General features: G+C 39.9%; 1 protein-coding gene and 1 long non-coding RNA gene across 4 annotated transcripts in view; one reads left to right on the top strand and one right to left on the bottom strand.

Annotated features, from left to right (window-relative positions):
• LOC141795014 (cGMP-dependent protein kinase 1) overlaps positions 1 to 16,626 on the bottom strand; it is an 89,362-nt gene that overhangs the window by 38,719 nt on the left and 34,017 nt on the right. For both annotated transcript variants that reach the window (XM_074675739.1, XM_074675738.1), the window contains exon 3: positions 15,102 to 15,215. In XM_074675739.1, the coding sequence (XP_074531840.1) occupies positions 15,102 to 15,215 (114 nt within the window). The remainder of the gene's footprint in view (positions 1 to 15,101; positions 15,216 to 16,626) is intronic.
• Positions 1 to 16,626, top strand: part of LOC141795015 (uncharacterized) — a 36,799-nt gene that overhangs the window by 12,866 nt on the left and 7,307 nt on the right. The window lies entirely within an intron of this gene.

The following is a 16,626-nucleotide window of genomic DNA, read 5'->3' as shown; positions in this document are numbered from 1 at the left end:
ACATGTGAAACTTCCTGCCAGAGGCTGATCAAGGAGAAGTTTTCCTTTAAGTGTTCTGAAAGCTTTTTCTTTCCTGCAGGGAGCCAAGACTAAGACCACTTTTCTCTGGAACAATAACACACCTCACTTCCAGCTTTAATTTATCATTCTTAGCTGCTCATTTTTGGAAGTTTTCATAAACATACAACCTGTAGAGGAAAATGGTGTGTTGAACATGAGCTCTATAGTTACAGGTTTTAAATCCAAATTTAAATCCCAAAACTGGGTCCGCTGTTTTTATGGATCATCTTTAAAGTTGACAAAAATGTTCTTAACCATTACCTAAAGTTCACCGTGGAGGTTTTCAGTCAAACTAGCTGAAGTAAAACTGAGGCAGGCAGTGCACTCCAGGTCAACAGAGTAGGAGAAATATGTTAAGAAGGTCTTTGTTCAAATATTCTGGAAGACGGCATTTATTAAAGTTTATTAAAACCCAGACATTCTCAGACTGTCAGCGATAGAGAATTAGTGAGACACAGATTGAATTTTAACAGCTTTATTTAGCAACCTTCAAAATGTGTTAGAAAGTTTGAATTCATGTCAGCAATCTCTGTTCTATTACTTTAATCAGCGATTCATGTAGTTCTTCAAGTCTCAAGCTCTTGATCAAGTCATATTTTGATATCAGTATTGATCTGCATGGACAAAAACCTCAACCTCTCATCAACACAGGTCTCTACAAGTCTCACAGTTTTTTAATAGATATTAATGAGGGGAAAAAATAATTTTCTCTTGAGGAAAGTTGAGTTGAGGAAGAGTAGAGAAATAGAAAGACAGGTATGAACAAAAGAAAAGAAAGGAGTATCTTCTGTTCACACGTGGTCCTTCTTAGAAGCCTGTCATTATCCCCATCATTTTCTAACAGGTTTCCATCCCTGGTTTCGAATGTTCCTCATCACAAGGATTCATATTTCTTTCACAGATTTCATTTCACAGTGTCATGATGTAAATCCCGCTAAAGGAGCCAGTGACGTCAATGACTCTTAGAAGGGGGAACAAGGGAGAAATCTTCGCTAGTCACTCCCTCGAGCAAGAAAATATTACTTTTCCCCATAAATTGCTTTTTTAATCAGTCTGTGAGATAAATTCTAATTGTTTGCTGTCTTCATCATTAGGAACAATCAAATAGAAACTGTTCTCGTGTAGGAAATCAGTTTGAATAACCTGATAAATTTCAGTCTGCCCAGCTGTAGAAAATCAAAGAGAGGAAATGAGGTGTGTTTGCTCTTCATCAGCATGAGGTTATTTTTAGATCCTGGTCCAGGTTGCGTCAGGTGACACAATCCTCTATATAGCTGGTTCTGTAGACCGCTTTAACTTCACGCTGAAACTTGTCAAATTATTGATCAGCTGGGGAGTTCTCCTGGATTATTGTAAAACCATGTGTCACCTGTGTGTCAGTGGGATTTAGTGATGTAATAACTCAAGATAATATCCTCCCCAATGAGTCAACCAGAGTGTCTGCTCTTAGATTACTACATAAGAGCATAGAAATAGCTTGTTTAGCGGGATAGAAATAGCTTGTTGTGTCATTGTTGAATTTCATAAAGCTTTCTGTCAGTCAAGGCTGCCAAGGCAAAGACATCAGATCTCGCACCCAAAAATACAGAGCGACGCCAGTGATGACTGCCATTCTGCTCCGTCAGATGGTGATGAAAACACGTCTCTGTGTTGGAGAGTGACTGCATGCCAGCAGGTGTGTGCATGTTCATCTTTGAATTCATGTGAATGTGTTGAGATATTCTCTGTAAGAAACTGCAGTTTTCTGATAATAGGAGGAATGGGATGCTGTTCATTATAAGAGGACAAATTGTACAACCAAGAAAACAGGAGTTTAACCAGAGTCAACAGAGATTATATATGTCTCTCTCAATCCACCAGAACTGTTTAAGAAAAAATCAAGAATTTAAACTTAATTTGTCACCATTCATTTATATCTGCCTTAAATTAATTCTCTAGTCTTGATTCAAGCCAACACAAATAGTAAAATTCCTCTGCTGAAAGCACTAAGTTCCCGCATATAATGGTTGTTGTTCTCAGCAAATATAAGCAAAGTGACATTGCAACTGAACTGACATTCTGTGCTCGTCTCTCATTTCATAGCAAAGGGCTGCGTATGCAAGTCTTCCTTTCATGCTGTCAACTAAAAAAAATTACAGTTTGGAAATTTTCAGAATGATTTCTTAGAGTCTGACAGCCTGTAAAAAGCAGCTTCTCTGTAGTCTGCTGGTATGACAGCAGATACTTGCTTGCCAATCAACAGCAAAGTAAACAGTTTTGGCTTGGCTGGCCTGAAAGCTGATGCAAACAACTGGGGACCAATGATGTTTTAGGAGGTCCTAATCGGTTGCAGCAGAGCTCTCCTGTTCTAAGACATGTGCACACCAAGCCAGTTTGAAAGCTTATCAACTTAAGACACTCCTCTTTCCTCTTCTGTAGAGTTTAACAAGAATTTTCAGCTGGATTTTTGCTTCTTATGTCCATTTATGGAGTTGGCTTTTGGTTAGATACATAAGAAGTCCATGACTGGTTCTAGAAAACTTGGTGACCACTCTGTCTGAGCTTCACTGACGCAGACAGAAATGTTAGTGTCTGGCTAATGTATTTGTGAAATCCACACAGCTGTTTCTTGTTTCCTGTGCTTTCTAATTGTTTCAAGGTTTAATTTGAGCACTTAGTTGAGCTTAAAGATTTTATGTTTTCACAGTACACGAGTATACAAGCCTAATTTTTGATGCAGCATTATTGCTGTCACATTTTAACAAATAGTTACAGTTCAAGAGCTGTATAAAAGTCACATCTTGTGAAATTTCAAACACCAACCGTTCTCTGGCTTTTATTTATTTGAGATGTATTGAGCTCACTGCAAGGCCAATCACTAATTTCTGTAGCTTGCGATAAGGCTTGGGTTTGCTGAGCTGAAGGTCAAAAAAGTAGAAACTTTTAATGCTTCACAGTCAGTAACATCAATTAACATCGATAAATTTAAACCAACTCAGTTATTGGTTGGTTTTGTCCCTTTGGCCATTCTTGAGCTTCTCTTCTCGGATTTAAGTCACTTAACTTTTCTATACCTTGGTCTCTTATTAAGACATGCCATGTGTTCTGGAGCCTCAGATTACTCTTTGCACATGGAAAAAAGAAAAAAATACACTTGTAATTCCAACAGGTGAACTGATTTTCAAAGCTGTATTTTTTCTGTGTGAAAAAGTGGTTACCTCTTTTTAAATTGTTGGCTCAACAAGTACTTAAAGGAAGTCCAAGAAACAGCCAAGGGCTGGACTAATACATGTTGTATTTTGTTTTCTGAAGGACTATCTTTAGTATTCATTTTAAATGAAATTGTACAGCCATCCGCATCAGTGTCTGAAACCCTATTTACACTTGACATTTCAAGTGTTTCGTATCTAGTGTCTTGTATTCAAGTTCACGTACATCCTGTGACAGTAATTTACACATATACACCGCAGTTCAGGTGGAATTGTTCAGCCGCCCACAACACTTGTAGATGGAAACATTGGTGCCATGAAATAGTTCAGAGACAAAAAAAATTAACAGGAAGATATAACATACAGCTTTATATAAATGATGAAAAAGAAACACAAATCCTGCTGTTTTAAAAAAAACAAGATAACGTTTAAATATTCTCTGACTCTCACTCAGCAACAAGAATGAAAACATGTTTCACAATGTATCTAAAACTAAACTTTAGCTTCCATTAAGCTAAAGGACGATGGGAAAATGAACCCCCAAGATTTCATGGAGTGCCTCTTTATGAGATTACATCTGTGACACAGCATTATTCTTTTCTGTTTGTGGCAGCAAACTCCATCACAAACACTTCAGAAATGGAAGGCTTTGCGAGCGTTACTCCAGTTCCCTTTTAATAGAGTTAATTCAGTTATTCTCTGTGTTGGTGCTTTTACTTTGTGCAACAGGAATGAAGTATGGTGATATAAATCCAGAAGTTGGGTGATTTATTTACTGGTTTTGTGCCGTTCCTGTGTCTGACTTCTTGCCACACTCATCGTACAGTGGCTTTGACAAAAAAATGGACCAGGTTTGTATTTACAGCAGAACTGAGAGCTGCTTCCAGGAAGCTTGAGCTGCAGCACATCTGGTGGAATCAAAGGCATTAACTGGAGTGCCGGTAATCAGCTCTGGCAGGGCTGTCACTGGACATGCATTTAAACACCTTTTTAAACACCTGGTGTGGATCTCTCTGAAGAGGTGGTTTGAGTATGCTAATTTTAAACCCATGGTGAATTCTTTACGGTTGCATGTTTTGTCAGATAAGATGACTGTTGAATCTACTTGAGATGCACGTCATGTGAATCAGTATTTATATTTCACTTGAGTGGCCCCAGGCTCCACTGCAAAGGGACAGCAGCTCCATAAAGCTCCCTGATACAAACTCAAATCCCCGTACTGATACTAAGCTACACATTCACTGGCAGCAGCATTTTTGTAAAGCCTGAAACTGTCACAAAAGCAAGCTATGCAAATCTTCAGTAGGCAATGCAAAATAGGTGGCAATACAGCAACCCTTTGTACAGAGATCTGTTCTCCCTCAACTGACCTTCCCCTAGAGCTAAATCCATGTTCATATCATCCCCTGTTTTTATTGACACACAAGTCTATTAGCAAAAACTACACAGAGGGAAAGCAATTTTTCAAAGCAACACCTGCAGGGCTGTTTTCATACAGTCTGACTGTATATTACTGCCATCTGAGGTCGCCTCATGCAGGATGCTTTAACCTTTCAAGCTGTCTGGAGCCCCAAAAGAGCCTCTAGCTTCAGGCTTGCACCTGCGCTCCAACTGAGAGCCAGTACAACAACAGCAGCAGGGGCCCTTGGTCCAAAGGCACAAAAGCACACTCACACTAGGACACCTTTGACTCATGAAGTCACACACAAATACTGAGAAAAATGTAGAGATGCTCATCCAGCAAAAAATAAGCCACCCTGTCAAGTTATAGACATCAGACAAAAATGTGCACTGTGACCAGCACATTAACCGTGACTTCAAACAGCTAAGTGGGCTCAACCCTGCCTTCATCACCGTTTTACCACCACATTTCGAGCTGCACTCAGGCAACAGTGTTACCATGGCAGCCATGGTAACCGAGAGGATTTTTCCCCACTCTGTCCCGCTGGAATTCTATCTACCAAAGCTATTCTTCCTTTCATTGTCTCTCTGTATCCAATGAAACACTTTATCGCATGATGATGAAGATCTCCCGAACCTTTGCCAACTTCTACAACTAAGTCTTCACATCATTTTGGACACGTCGGTCACACACTCCAGCTTTTGAGCTTTGTCTCTGATTCTTTTGCTCAACTGTTAGTTGACTCCTTTCAGGGTCTTTTTAAATTTTGGTGTGACATGCTGACAAAAACCATATGGTTGGTATACCAATTGTAAATTGTATTTGCACATTTCCATATTTTTGCATTTGCATTGTTACCTCTTCAGTTTTTCATTTCCCTGCTCTTGTTTGCACTTCAGTTATGCTAAGTAGCACAAGACACAGTAGCACAGGACATATAGTGCCTTTGTGTTCCTTGCTAAAGGTGCTTTCACCGGATTTCGAAATAAAGAGCCCTTATCTCTTACTTCCTGCCTGATGATGGTGCTCAGGCCCACACAGTGCTGTGGCTTTTTTTTACAACAATGATTATTATTCCTGTTTTTTTTTTTAAGCTGAGGTGGTTTGAAACCTCAAAGCAAATATTGTAAACTCAAAACAAACTGTAATAAACACTCAGTGGTTCTCTCTACAGTGCAGTTTGTGTTTCACTTAGCAAACCATATCTTCAGCCATGTTGTATCCCTGTTCTTTTTTTATTTTACTAATCTGAAACTCTTCACTGCTTCTTCAAGTTGTGTCCTTGATTTCAGGAAAATAAGCAGCCAAGCAGAGAAAGCTAAGCACCACATTAAAGTGATGAAATAAAAGCATTACATTCACCTAATACAAGGCTGCAAGCATTTTCTAGCTTTTCAATATAATTTATAACTAGGCTTATGTTTTTCGAAAATCCTTTTCTTCTTTTCCTATTTCATTTGGTCTTATTTCAGTTTGTAAACAAAGCTTTCACGATTTAAAGTGTCATTTGTCTCTCTTCATTAAATTCATCGTCAAACCAAGGGAAAATCCTTGTAATGGAAAAAATACTTCACAGTGCACCTACTTCTGGTTATATGACAGGCACAAACTGTTACTGACAGATCAGAGAGCAATTTCTGTTTTTCTTTGCTGTTGTCACTAATTCATTTATTTTTTTAATGGATCTTCATCTTTGAGTCCACATCATCCATCAGTCTTGTTTAATAGTTGTAGATGAGTCAGAAAGCAAAGACCACTGTGACTGAAACACCTCCACCGGCTTCTCTGTGTTTCATCCTGCTGGAAATTGGTTCAGCTGACAATACAGAGCTAAGATACCTCACTCATAAACCTTCTTCAGGAACAGAAACAAGTAAAGGCTAACAGCTCAGTTCTGCTAACCAGTTTTTATGCTTGCGTTGTGTCATCAGCAAGATAATGCTATTTACCTTAATCCACCGAGTGGCTAATGCAGCTGACGGCTTCTAATGATTCCAACAGATGTAAGACAGAGCAAACGCTCGCTCTGATGCACTTTCTTTGTTGAGTTCCGCTAAATTTATAGGAAATTGGCCCATTTGTGAAGTGCAAATTGAAAGTCCTCGCTTTTTGTTTTCAAAAAGCACAGAAATAATGGCTTCTGTGCAGCGAGTGCTTTTACGCCTTGCTCTCACTTATTTTTAATCACACTGAAAACAATTTGTCTAAAATGCTGTTGTTTTTATCAGTCTGAGAGGCAAAGAGCTGGTGCTTTGTATTCTGCGTCAGATCCAACATGAGAGCTGTGCGAAGAAACTTAGATGTGGTACCAGTTCTGTTGAATCGCAAAGCAGGGTCAGAGAAAGGCTGGAGGTGATGCCACAGTTTTTTATTAAGTCGTATGTGAATAAAATTTGTGTGTGGCAGGAGTTCCCTGGAGTTGTGTGCTCTTCTTTATAATTCATAGATTAAGAAAACATGTCAGAGACACAAGAATAACAATGAGGTATATAAATAGGGAGGACTTTTTATACAAAATATAGCCAGAGTAAGATAGCATGAGATCCAGAGGGAACTGACAGTCGTACAAACAAGGTGTTTTATTATTTAAACATCACAGAGTCAAAGGCAAAACCCCCCCCAACATTCTCTGTCTCTTGTAACGGTCACAGTGTTTACCTTGGTGCCTGCTTCTCCAAGAAGTCAGACCTGCAACTCATCTCTTTAGTGGCGGGTAGATTCCTGAGACTGAGCAGACACCATCTACTATACACAGACTCTCATATTAACACGCACATTTCCCTCTCTCAGGCTGATTAGAAGGATAACTGTTCGCTCACTCCCAGCGGAAGGAAGGGTTTTGTACGACAGGGTTATCACTCCATCACAAGGACCGTTTTTAGAAGTCTCCAGAACAACGCTGCCACTGTGGCTTAATTTTCTGTCTGTGAAACCACAGGATCAAGTGCTGTAATACATGTGTGTGTCTATGAATACTGATGCCCAAGTAGTAGCCTTCCATTAGCTGTCATGTTTCATTTTTGAAGACAAACCTGCACTGAAAGAAAGTCCCAATATTCATGATTTACAAAGTGTGGGAGAATGATATGAGCTTGTTATCAGAAATCCAACAGATAATTATTCAAGATCATGAAATCAGTGACTAAACTATTTAACTCAGTTTTATACTAAAGAGTGTTTGCAACAACCACGTGCATGTACTACATCAGCAGCAGCAGTAATTCTGTGTATTTTGGCTAGACGAGGAGCTAATGTAGCATGGAGGAAGCTAATTACAGAGGATCAGCAATTTGGAGGTGTTTCACGCTTGTTTCCCACTCAGACAACTGCCTGCCTCGAGGAGTAGCGGCAATGTAGTGAAATTTAGCACAAACAATTTAACCAAGTATCTCAGGAATCTACCAAACATAAAACAAAATCCAAAAAAACACAGTTAGAGCAATCAACAAAAGATTCGAAGAACTGTTTAGCGATGGTTTGAAAGAGTCAAAAAGATGTTTGCAGATATCTGGAGCCCAACTACTTAATCAAAAATATTTAACTACTTAATCATTTGAATAAAGAAGTTAAACGTTTGTTTTTTGGATGCACAACTTTGTGACATCCTTTTGATTCAATACATTTGATACCAACACCCAGCTACTATATTAGGCTTTAAGATATTTAATATTTTTCCCTTGTGGTCAAGCACAGCTGTCTTGCTATCCAGTGATTGTCAGAGGACTGAATTGCCATGTCATGAAAAAACAATTATCATTAGGACGAGTAAACAGGCATTTTGCTCCAAGCAGTCAGGCTAAAGAGCAATATTCTAGTAACCAAATGGCCTATGGTGCTATTGGTTTATGGGTCAACATTCTCCCATAGCATAAAACCCATAATCTCAAAAGAACAGATGCAGTCGTAACTTGGATGGCGCCATTCGTAGGAAATGAACATTTTCCATTACGCTAATCAAACTTGTTTACATTTTATCTCAAATCCACATTAGTGGAATATAAATGTCAAATACTATGACTCATATGCAGAAGGAAAGGTCAATTTGAGATGAAAATCTAATGTGCGTCCTGTAATGTATGCACATGTATAGACTGATGTGCATCAATATTCATCTTCTTTGCATTAATGCATCAGATATTCACTGACGGGAGCAGTCATCTATTGTAATCTATTGAAATCGTTATAAATTGGATTATTAATGTGTCAGTGATCACATACACACACTTTATTGGGTGATAAAATACAGAAAATGCTTCAGGTTTAGTGAGGGTCTGAGAGTGAGGTTGAGGCTTCGAAATGTCCTAAGATACGCTTATCAAGAATAATGCTGCTGTAGATGATGAGAGTGCTGTGCAGAATCCATTGCTGCATAAGTACTTACAGCAAATGTAGAAGATGAGGAAGGAGTGTTTTTGTTTGGATGAGCTGTAGTTGAGTTTGAGAAAGCTGAGAAGAGGGAGAAGAAGAAGCTGCTGACAAAGACCTCTTAGCTGGTCATGATGCACATAGCAGCATAGTTAACTGAGCTCAGGTGGCCTACACCTGACTCTAATTTGTGGTTTGGAGCACTGTAATTTGTCTAAAAGTTGGCTGTAATTTGCTCTACCTGCACTCTAAACCCCTTGTTTACCAGATAGAGGTGAATTATCTCTGATATTTTGAGTATATGCACTGTAAACCCTGGCCACCCAAAATGAAGATGCAAGGCTGTATTTAATTTTCAGTCTGACCATGTCAACCAGTCTACCCTCTCATTTTTTTAAATCCTAGTCATTGAGTTTCCAGCCAATTAAATGCTCCTATTTTCTCAGCTGTGCTTTCTGTTCCAAATACCTGCAGACTCACGCTCCTTTACACAGCTGACACCTAATTCTCCAATGTGCGTGAGAGCATGAAGAGGAGGGCGGGCTTGTGTTTAGAAAAAGTCCACCTATGCTGGACACTGATCATGAAAATGCATACCTGTCAAACCTGAATGCAGTATGAACTAGAAAAGCACTCAGAGAGCGAAGACCTCCGCCAAGCATATTATGATTGTCACACAACACTTTAGCCCTGCTTTCATATTATACTCCCTTTCAACAGACTGTCTGCTACAATTTGGTGTTAGTTGCAGGTATACGATAATTTGTTACCTGACGGTGTTGAAAATAATAATGACCCAGTACATATTTCATTTTCCGGATCTTAGTATCCAGAATATTGCCGGGATCTGGACTGTACTTTTACATCTGTCAGAAATTATGGTGAGCTTGTCTTGTATTGTTTTGCAAAGCAATCTAACCATTTATCGGGGAGTTATATCCACATATGGTGAAACCGACCCCATCTCACAATGATAAAGCATCCTATAAAAAAGAAAACAGATCCAGACAGTGATCTGGATCACCTCCAAAATGTAATCACTTCTTCCTTATCCCATTTTGAACCTTTCCTGAAATTTTCATCTAGATCCATTTGCTACTTTTTGAGTTATGTTATTCACAGACAGACATTTAGCGGACGTAATAGTTCTTTTCACAAGTTTTTGAGAGAGTGTCAGGGTGTGATGGAAAGTGGTTAACATATTTGTGAAGTTTGTGCATCTGCTGCTGGCAAAGATCATCCAACAGTCCACTTGATGAAGAAACTTAAAGAGGCTTAACTCTGAACTGAACGCTGCCTCTAATACAGTCTGGATCTGCCTCACAACGTTGAGGACATCCAGCTCTCCTCAAAAGCAGTTATTATAATTACTTACAAAGTACTTTAAGCATTCATGTGTATTAAATATGATCCCAACAGAGCATGCAGCTGAGTCTCTGCATTGACGTCTGAGACTGCTTTTTTCCACCACTATCATTAAGATGGAGCGCACAGATAATCAGTCTCTCTGATTACGTTAGTGTTGACTGGCAGTGACCTCACTCTGAGAGAGGGGGGCTGCTCCAAAACAACTCAGGGATTCCCAACAAGCATTTGGAGCCACACTTACTGAACATTGGGCTTTTGGTTATCATGTACAGGAGTTTAGGTACACTTTATGCAGGTCTCACAAACTTCTTACAAAATAAATGTAAAAACACCCTGATAAAAGCAATTTTTGTGTTAGAGACTGGTTTACAGATCAAGCCAGTCATTGAGAGAAAGTGACTGAGTGAAAGTGGGGGAAAGTGAAGTGCATTTGGAACAACAATTAATAATAATGTTTTGAATCGATTAGCTGTAAATTAGTTTGCAATCATCTTGATAAACCTAGGAACGACATAATGATTTTTTCAGACTAAAATGTCAGGCACTGTTGTGAGAATTTGCTGCTCTTCTCTGTTAAATGTCAGTGTAAACCAAATATCAGCTTTCAGGCTGAGGATCCAAAAGAAAAAGATGTGAAGACGGTACAGCCGGCTTAGGGAAAGTGTTGCAGTTTTGAAGTGTTCTATGTTTTATATTCCACAAATTCATACAGCATGAAGTAATTTTTAGCCGTAGGGAAACTATTGATTTCACCCTTTTAGCATATTTCTTTGCAGATGTGTGCTTAGACTGCTGGACTTGTATGGTTGTTTCTATTAAATTATTTCTTCTGCACTCTTTCCACTCTGAAGTGAAGCCTGTAACTGTAACCTGCTGCACGCTCTTTGTCCCACCATGCTGAATTGCATCCTGTTGGGCTGTCAAGTCCAGCTCTCCATGAAACAGGGACATTTTGATGCTTTAAAAGAGTATTGCTCTGCTGAAGGCCACTGTGCGTCTCTCTGGTCTGTCTGCAGACACAAAAACACCAATTTTGTCTCGCTTCCCTTGAGGTGGCTCCCTCATTTTGCTGTCACTGCTGTCCTGTATTTATCACCTCTCTCTTTTGTCTCTCACTCCCATCCATTTCTTCTCCTACTTATGGGCCAGCTTCTCCCCGATTGTTGTCATGTGAAAATGATGTGATATGGATTTGAAGGCGAGAGGGACTTTTTTGTAAACTGGGGCGATATTTTTCTCACAGGCAGAACGTAAAATCCTGCCTCATTCACCAAGACGAGTGGAGCCAAAGACCAAGTGTGGCCATAACTCTGCAGGTAAATGTTTGTGTCCTAAAACCAAACATAACATATTGATAGCTGGAGCTACACAGCCCAGGAGTAAGCGCTCTTACCAGTGCTCAGGTCAGAGGAGGCTTACTGTACGGGATTAATCTCTGTTGGGAGAGAGTGCTCACATGTGTAATGCCCCAAAGGCTGAGGAGGCCAATTGATGGAAAAATTGTGTTCCTGTAAGTCACTCTTCGAATCCACAGTCATAGGACTCCAGGAGTCACAGTGAACCAGGCAGAGGTGTCAAGTGACTAAGTAAAAATACTGTTACCTTACTTACGTAAACATTTTGTATCTATACTTTACTTGAGTAATTATTTTTTGGCCAACTTTTTACTTGTACTCCTTACATTTTCAGGCAAATATCTGTACTTTCTACTCTGCACATTTTGAAAATAGCCGCTCTTACTCCTGTTTCATTCCAGCTTGTCATCGTTCAAAAAGACACACACACCAAAGAAAGTAAAAACCTTTCCAAAAACCACTGAAATCTGGAAAGAGTGAATATGATTGTAGATGGATGAGATGTATAAACCATTAAACCATAAATACCATTCCAAAACCCTGTTGGTTTGTATGCGAACTAATCACGCCACACTTGAGCAAGGACATGACTTACGTATGTTGCATAGTATGAAGATGTCCGTGGCAGAGACTCGGGAGTGGGGATGAACTATATGAACTATAGGCCCCTGTGGCACAGCCTAAGCTTTTGACCTTAATGGAATTTCCCCCCTCTTTAAGTTACTTCTATTTTCATACCTCAAGTAGTTTTGAAACCAGTACTTAAACACTTTTACTGAAGTAAAAAGCTTGAGATGATACTTCAGCTTCTACAAGTCTTTTTAAACCCTGGCATTTATACTGCTATGAATGTAAATACTTTTGACACCTCTGCTGCAACCAGGCCTCAAATTATCCAGGAGATTCCAGAAATTGTCCCCCTTATTATTACGTCAAGTCTGATACATAGCTCCATTCATTGTAAATAGGAACACTGACTTTAGATGTTTCTCTTTGAACAACAAATACTGCAAACTGTTTTCTAAAATCTGTTTCACCTTCTCTTAAAGTCATTACTAGATGTTGCTGATACCAGCTTGGTTTCACAAACAACTTACAAAGGATTTAAAATGAAGAGTGAGAAAGATAATCCGTCCGAGTAAACATTATCTCTGTTTCCATTGTTGTCAGAGAAACATTGTGTCTTTGTGTTCGACACTCCTAAGTGCAGATTCATTTTCAAAGCCAGCAGGCACGATGTTTACTGTGATGAATTAGTTTCATGCCAGTGATTTTTATCGTGTTGGGTTAAAAATAGAAACCAAATGATGCTTGAAAGATAGGGGAGACATGATTAAACATCCCAAACTCTGCAGTGAGCTTAGGAAATGGTCGCAACTAATTTGAAGTAATTTGGATATAAAAAGCTTTAAAAGTGTGAGGGTGCTTTGAGACTAAAAGCAGCTGGACTAGAACGTTTCAAGCTCATTTTGCTCTTACTGAAACTAATTAAATCTCATGAATGAAGTCTTTCTAAATTTGATTTTTAAACCTTTGAGCAAAATATTTAAAGTGTTTCCCACTGTTCCAGTTTGTAAAAGAAGGAAAGAAACAGCAGCAATGTCATCAATACGTCCACCACCTGATGCTGGAAACGTCTCATGCGCTTGATTGATCTGCATCACGAATGCAAACAGTTTCTTATTGCACATAATTGACTGCTCGGGAAATTAATTGTTTCTGTGAGTTTTCATAACAGATGACAACCTCCAATAATCTCTTCATTATCACGGTTAGCAATAATGTAATTATTTTCTGAGTTCCTTTCCCCGGTTGAAGGAAAGAGGGGGAATACTGTGGCAGTTTTATGGATGAGCTCCTTTGATTCCACATTAGCATGTTAGTCATCTAAATTCTACCAAGATGTAATCATTAATCAGGCATATGACTTTGGAGGCAGTGCAGTGTGAATTAAAATTATACCAAGGCTCTGTCCTCCAACAGGGAACAGGCATAATGGGTTGACTGAAGCCCAAATCTTGGCGCACGCTCATCAGGTAGTCACCACCTTTAACAGCCAAAAGGCAGCTGAATTCCCCAGCACATTCCTGTGTGGAGACGTACATTAAAACCAGAGACAACTACCCTGAGGGACGGTGCCAGTGACCCCGCAAGGCTGTAAACACACTTCTGCCCGTGTAGACAATTACATCACTTGTTCCATGCAGAGCACTTTTTTTTAAGAAGCGACCACCCCACCAGCAAAGAAAGCACTGACGCACACTTCAAAAGAGCGTGACAGCAAGTTACAGGCAGGTGGGCTGGTGGCAGGCAAAAAGAACATACAAGATGAGGAAAAAAAAAAAAAGACAGACACTCTGTCGCCTGTAGAAAAGGGAATATTTTATCCCAGAAGAGTTGGCTCATCTCCCTCAGGGCACTTGTTGCCATAGCAACGGGAGGTGGGAGTTCCGACAGGTTGGATGGTCAGAGGTAGCGGGATCACGAGATGTAAAAAGGGGCAAGAAAGGGGACCACCGCTGACAACCTGTTCCCTTTGCTTCATCCTCAACGCAAGAGATTCCCTCTCAGGCTCTTCATGCATTCATTCATACCTGGGTCACACATCAGTTTGCTTCCCTCAGGCTCAGACAAACCAGCTTAATTGGTGTGAGTAATAATTTATCAGATCAATAGCGATGAAACTGAATTATGATAAAGTCTTTGTTTCAACCATAGCGATCATTTGTTTTGATTTATGTACAAAGACGCCCTGTAACCCAACAGGCTTCATCTCATCTCACCTGTGTTCAATTTTTTATCCCCGCTAAAGACGCATTCCCAGCTATTTCCTGTTTCCTTCCTCACATAAACACACATTTCGTCACCCTGACACACGCTTCTCATAACACTCTCTGTCTCAAATGTGCATAGTACACCATCTGTCCTGTCCTTTCTCAGTCTCCTCTCTTTGCTCCATTAGGCTGACTATTCAAATTGCCAGTCAGATCGACCACCTACTCACCCACTGTGCATCCTTCATAGCAGGAGCTTTGACACATGAAAGAGCGGAGGCAGCAAACCTTAACATTCAGCTCGCTGGGAATCTTGCAAGACACTTAACTGGAGTGTTGTGAAAACACAAAGTAGTGATGAGAAGTGTTCTTCATGGCTGTCATTCATACAGTGATTGTGTGATCCCTTTCACTCTGTTCAGAAAGGATCTTACAGGATGAAAATACCCATAATCCTCGCACTGCAGGGACAGATTCCAGTGGATGTGTGTGCGTGTGTGAACAGGTGACACTATCTGACTCCTGGGAAGCGTGAGGACAGGCTGATGTGAGCACTGTGGATGTTTTTCAGGCATCTGAGGAGACTCACTCTTGACAGTGGCAGTCCTGGTGCAGTTGTAGAGAATAGCCAGCTCTCCAAACACCTTCCCTGGCCCCATGGTGCACAGCTTCAGGCTCTCCTTCGTCACCTCCACCTTTCCATCTGCAAAAAAACATACACAGAAACACAGGCAACCCGTTAGATCTGCTGCTATTCAAATCTCTCTTTTTTCCCCTGAGGGTGTATGTCCTCTCCTGCTGCAAACAAAGTTCCAGTGATGAAATGGAGTGGATGATAGGTTTCTAAGGGGTTTTGCTTCGTTTTATAGGGTACCCAGCCAGAGTGCTTTTGACTCACTGGGCCAGAAAAAAGAGATTATTGTGCAATGTTCAGTTTCCAAGAGCTGCTGGCCTCAAACCAAAGCCTGTATGTGGTCCTGTTAGATGCAGCAATGCAAGAAAAAATATATATGTAGTTTAACACTCCATGAACCCCACACAGTGTGGTTCTGCTTTAGGTGAGGACTGTGAATTCTGTAAACGGTATGAGAAAATATGAGCTAACAGGAGTTAAGGGACTCATAAAAATACTCCCAAATTTTATTAGAGCACTCTATTTACTGTAGATTAAGTCACTTTGAGTGAGCTGAAAAAGCTCATCTACAGTTTCTGGCATAAAAACAACAAACATCAAGACTAGCTCACGAATTGCAGTCATTTATCTAATATGAGAAGAGCTATGTCAGGAAGTCATCAAACATGTTAACAAAACATGAGTAGAATTATGCTGTCGCTGAAAAAGCATATAAACATCTTAGCAAGTTTACAAAAAGAGAAGGGTGTTTTGGGAAACAGTAAGTTAGAGGCACATTTCCAAATCATACAAAAGCAGCGAGCTGATTGGTTGAAATCAAATTATACATGAAAGTTTTTTTCTCTTTCCCAGTGTAGGAGCTCAGGATACATTTCACCACAAGGGTTTTCTTAGCTAATCCTCTTTTTACACTTTTATCTTTTTCCATCCACTCTGATTAATCCAAATTCTCGTAACAGTGGTTTACTCAAACTGAACACCAGTCGAGGTGAACTTGATATCTCTTTCCTGATTTCCTTGCATTGCAGTTTGAAGCACATGACACTAAATCCTGGATTCTGCTGGAACAAACACTGTACTTTTTCCTACATGCACCTGCAAGAAGCACGATTCCAGCTCAAAGCAAGACATCTTTTTTTCTTTTTCTTTAACGCAGTAAGAAAACCTTTCACAGCAGTGACTATGGGGACGGATGCTGCCGTTGTGTTTAGACAAGCCTCATCAAGCATGTATACTTTCCTGGAAACTTAGCATTCCAGCAAGGCCCTCACTGATTCACAGAGAGCAAAAAAAACCCCAAAGAAAACAGAGTCAACTGTAGGCTGCTGATGAAACACATTCAGATGTTATCTAGTCAGGGAAGACCGTAAACCTCTTTACACAAGAATTCTCCATGTTCAGGAACAGTTCTTTTCACCTTATTTGAACTATAAAGCCCCCTTTTGCCACCCTGAACATCACATTATCTATTAACACCCAG

This window comes from Halichoeres trimaculatus, unplaced genomic scaffold, assembly GCF_033239565.1.
Source record: "Halichoeres trimaculatus isolate MK-OKI-2021-1 unplaced genomic scaffold, fHalTri1.1 fHalTri1_scaffold_8, whole genome shotgun sequence".
NCBI classification, from domain to species: domain Eukaryota; kingdom Metazoa; phylum Chordata; class Actinopteri; order Labriformes; family Labridae; genus Halichoeres; species Halichoeres trimaculatus.
The sequence above is the reverse complement of the archived record's forward strand: the minus strand, read 5'-3'. Positions and strand labels throughout refer to the sequence as shown.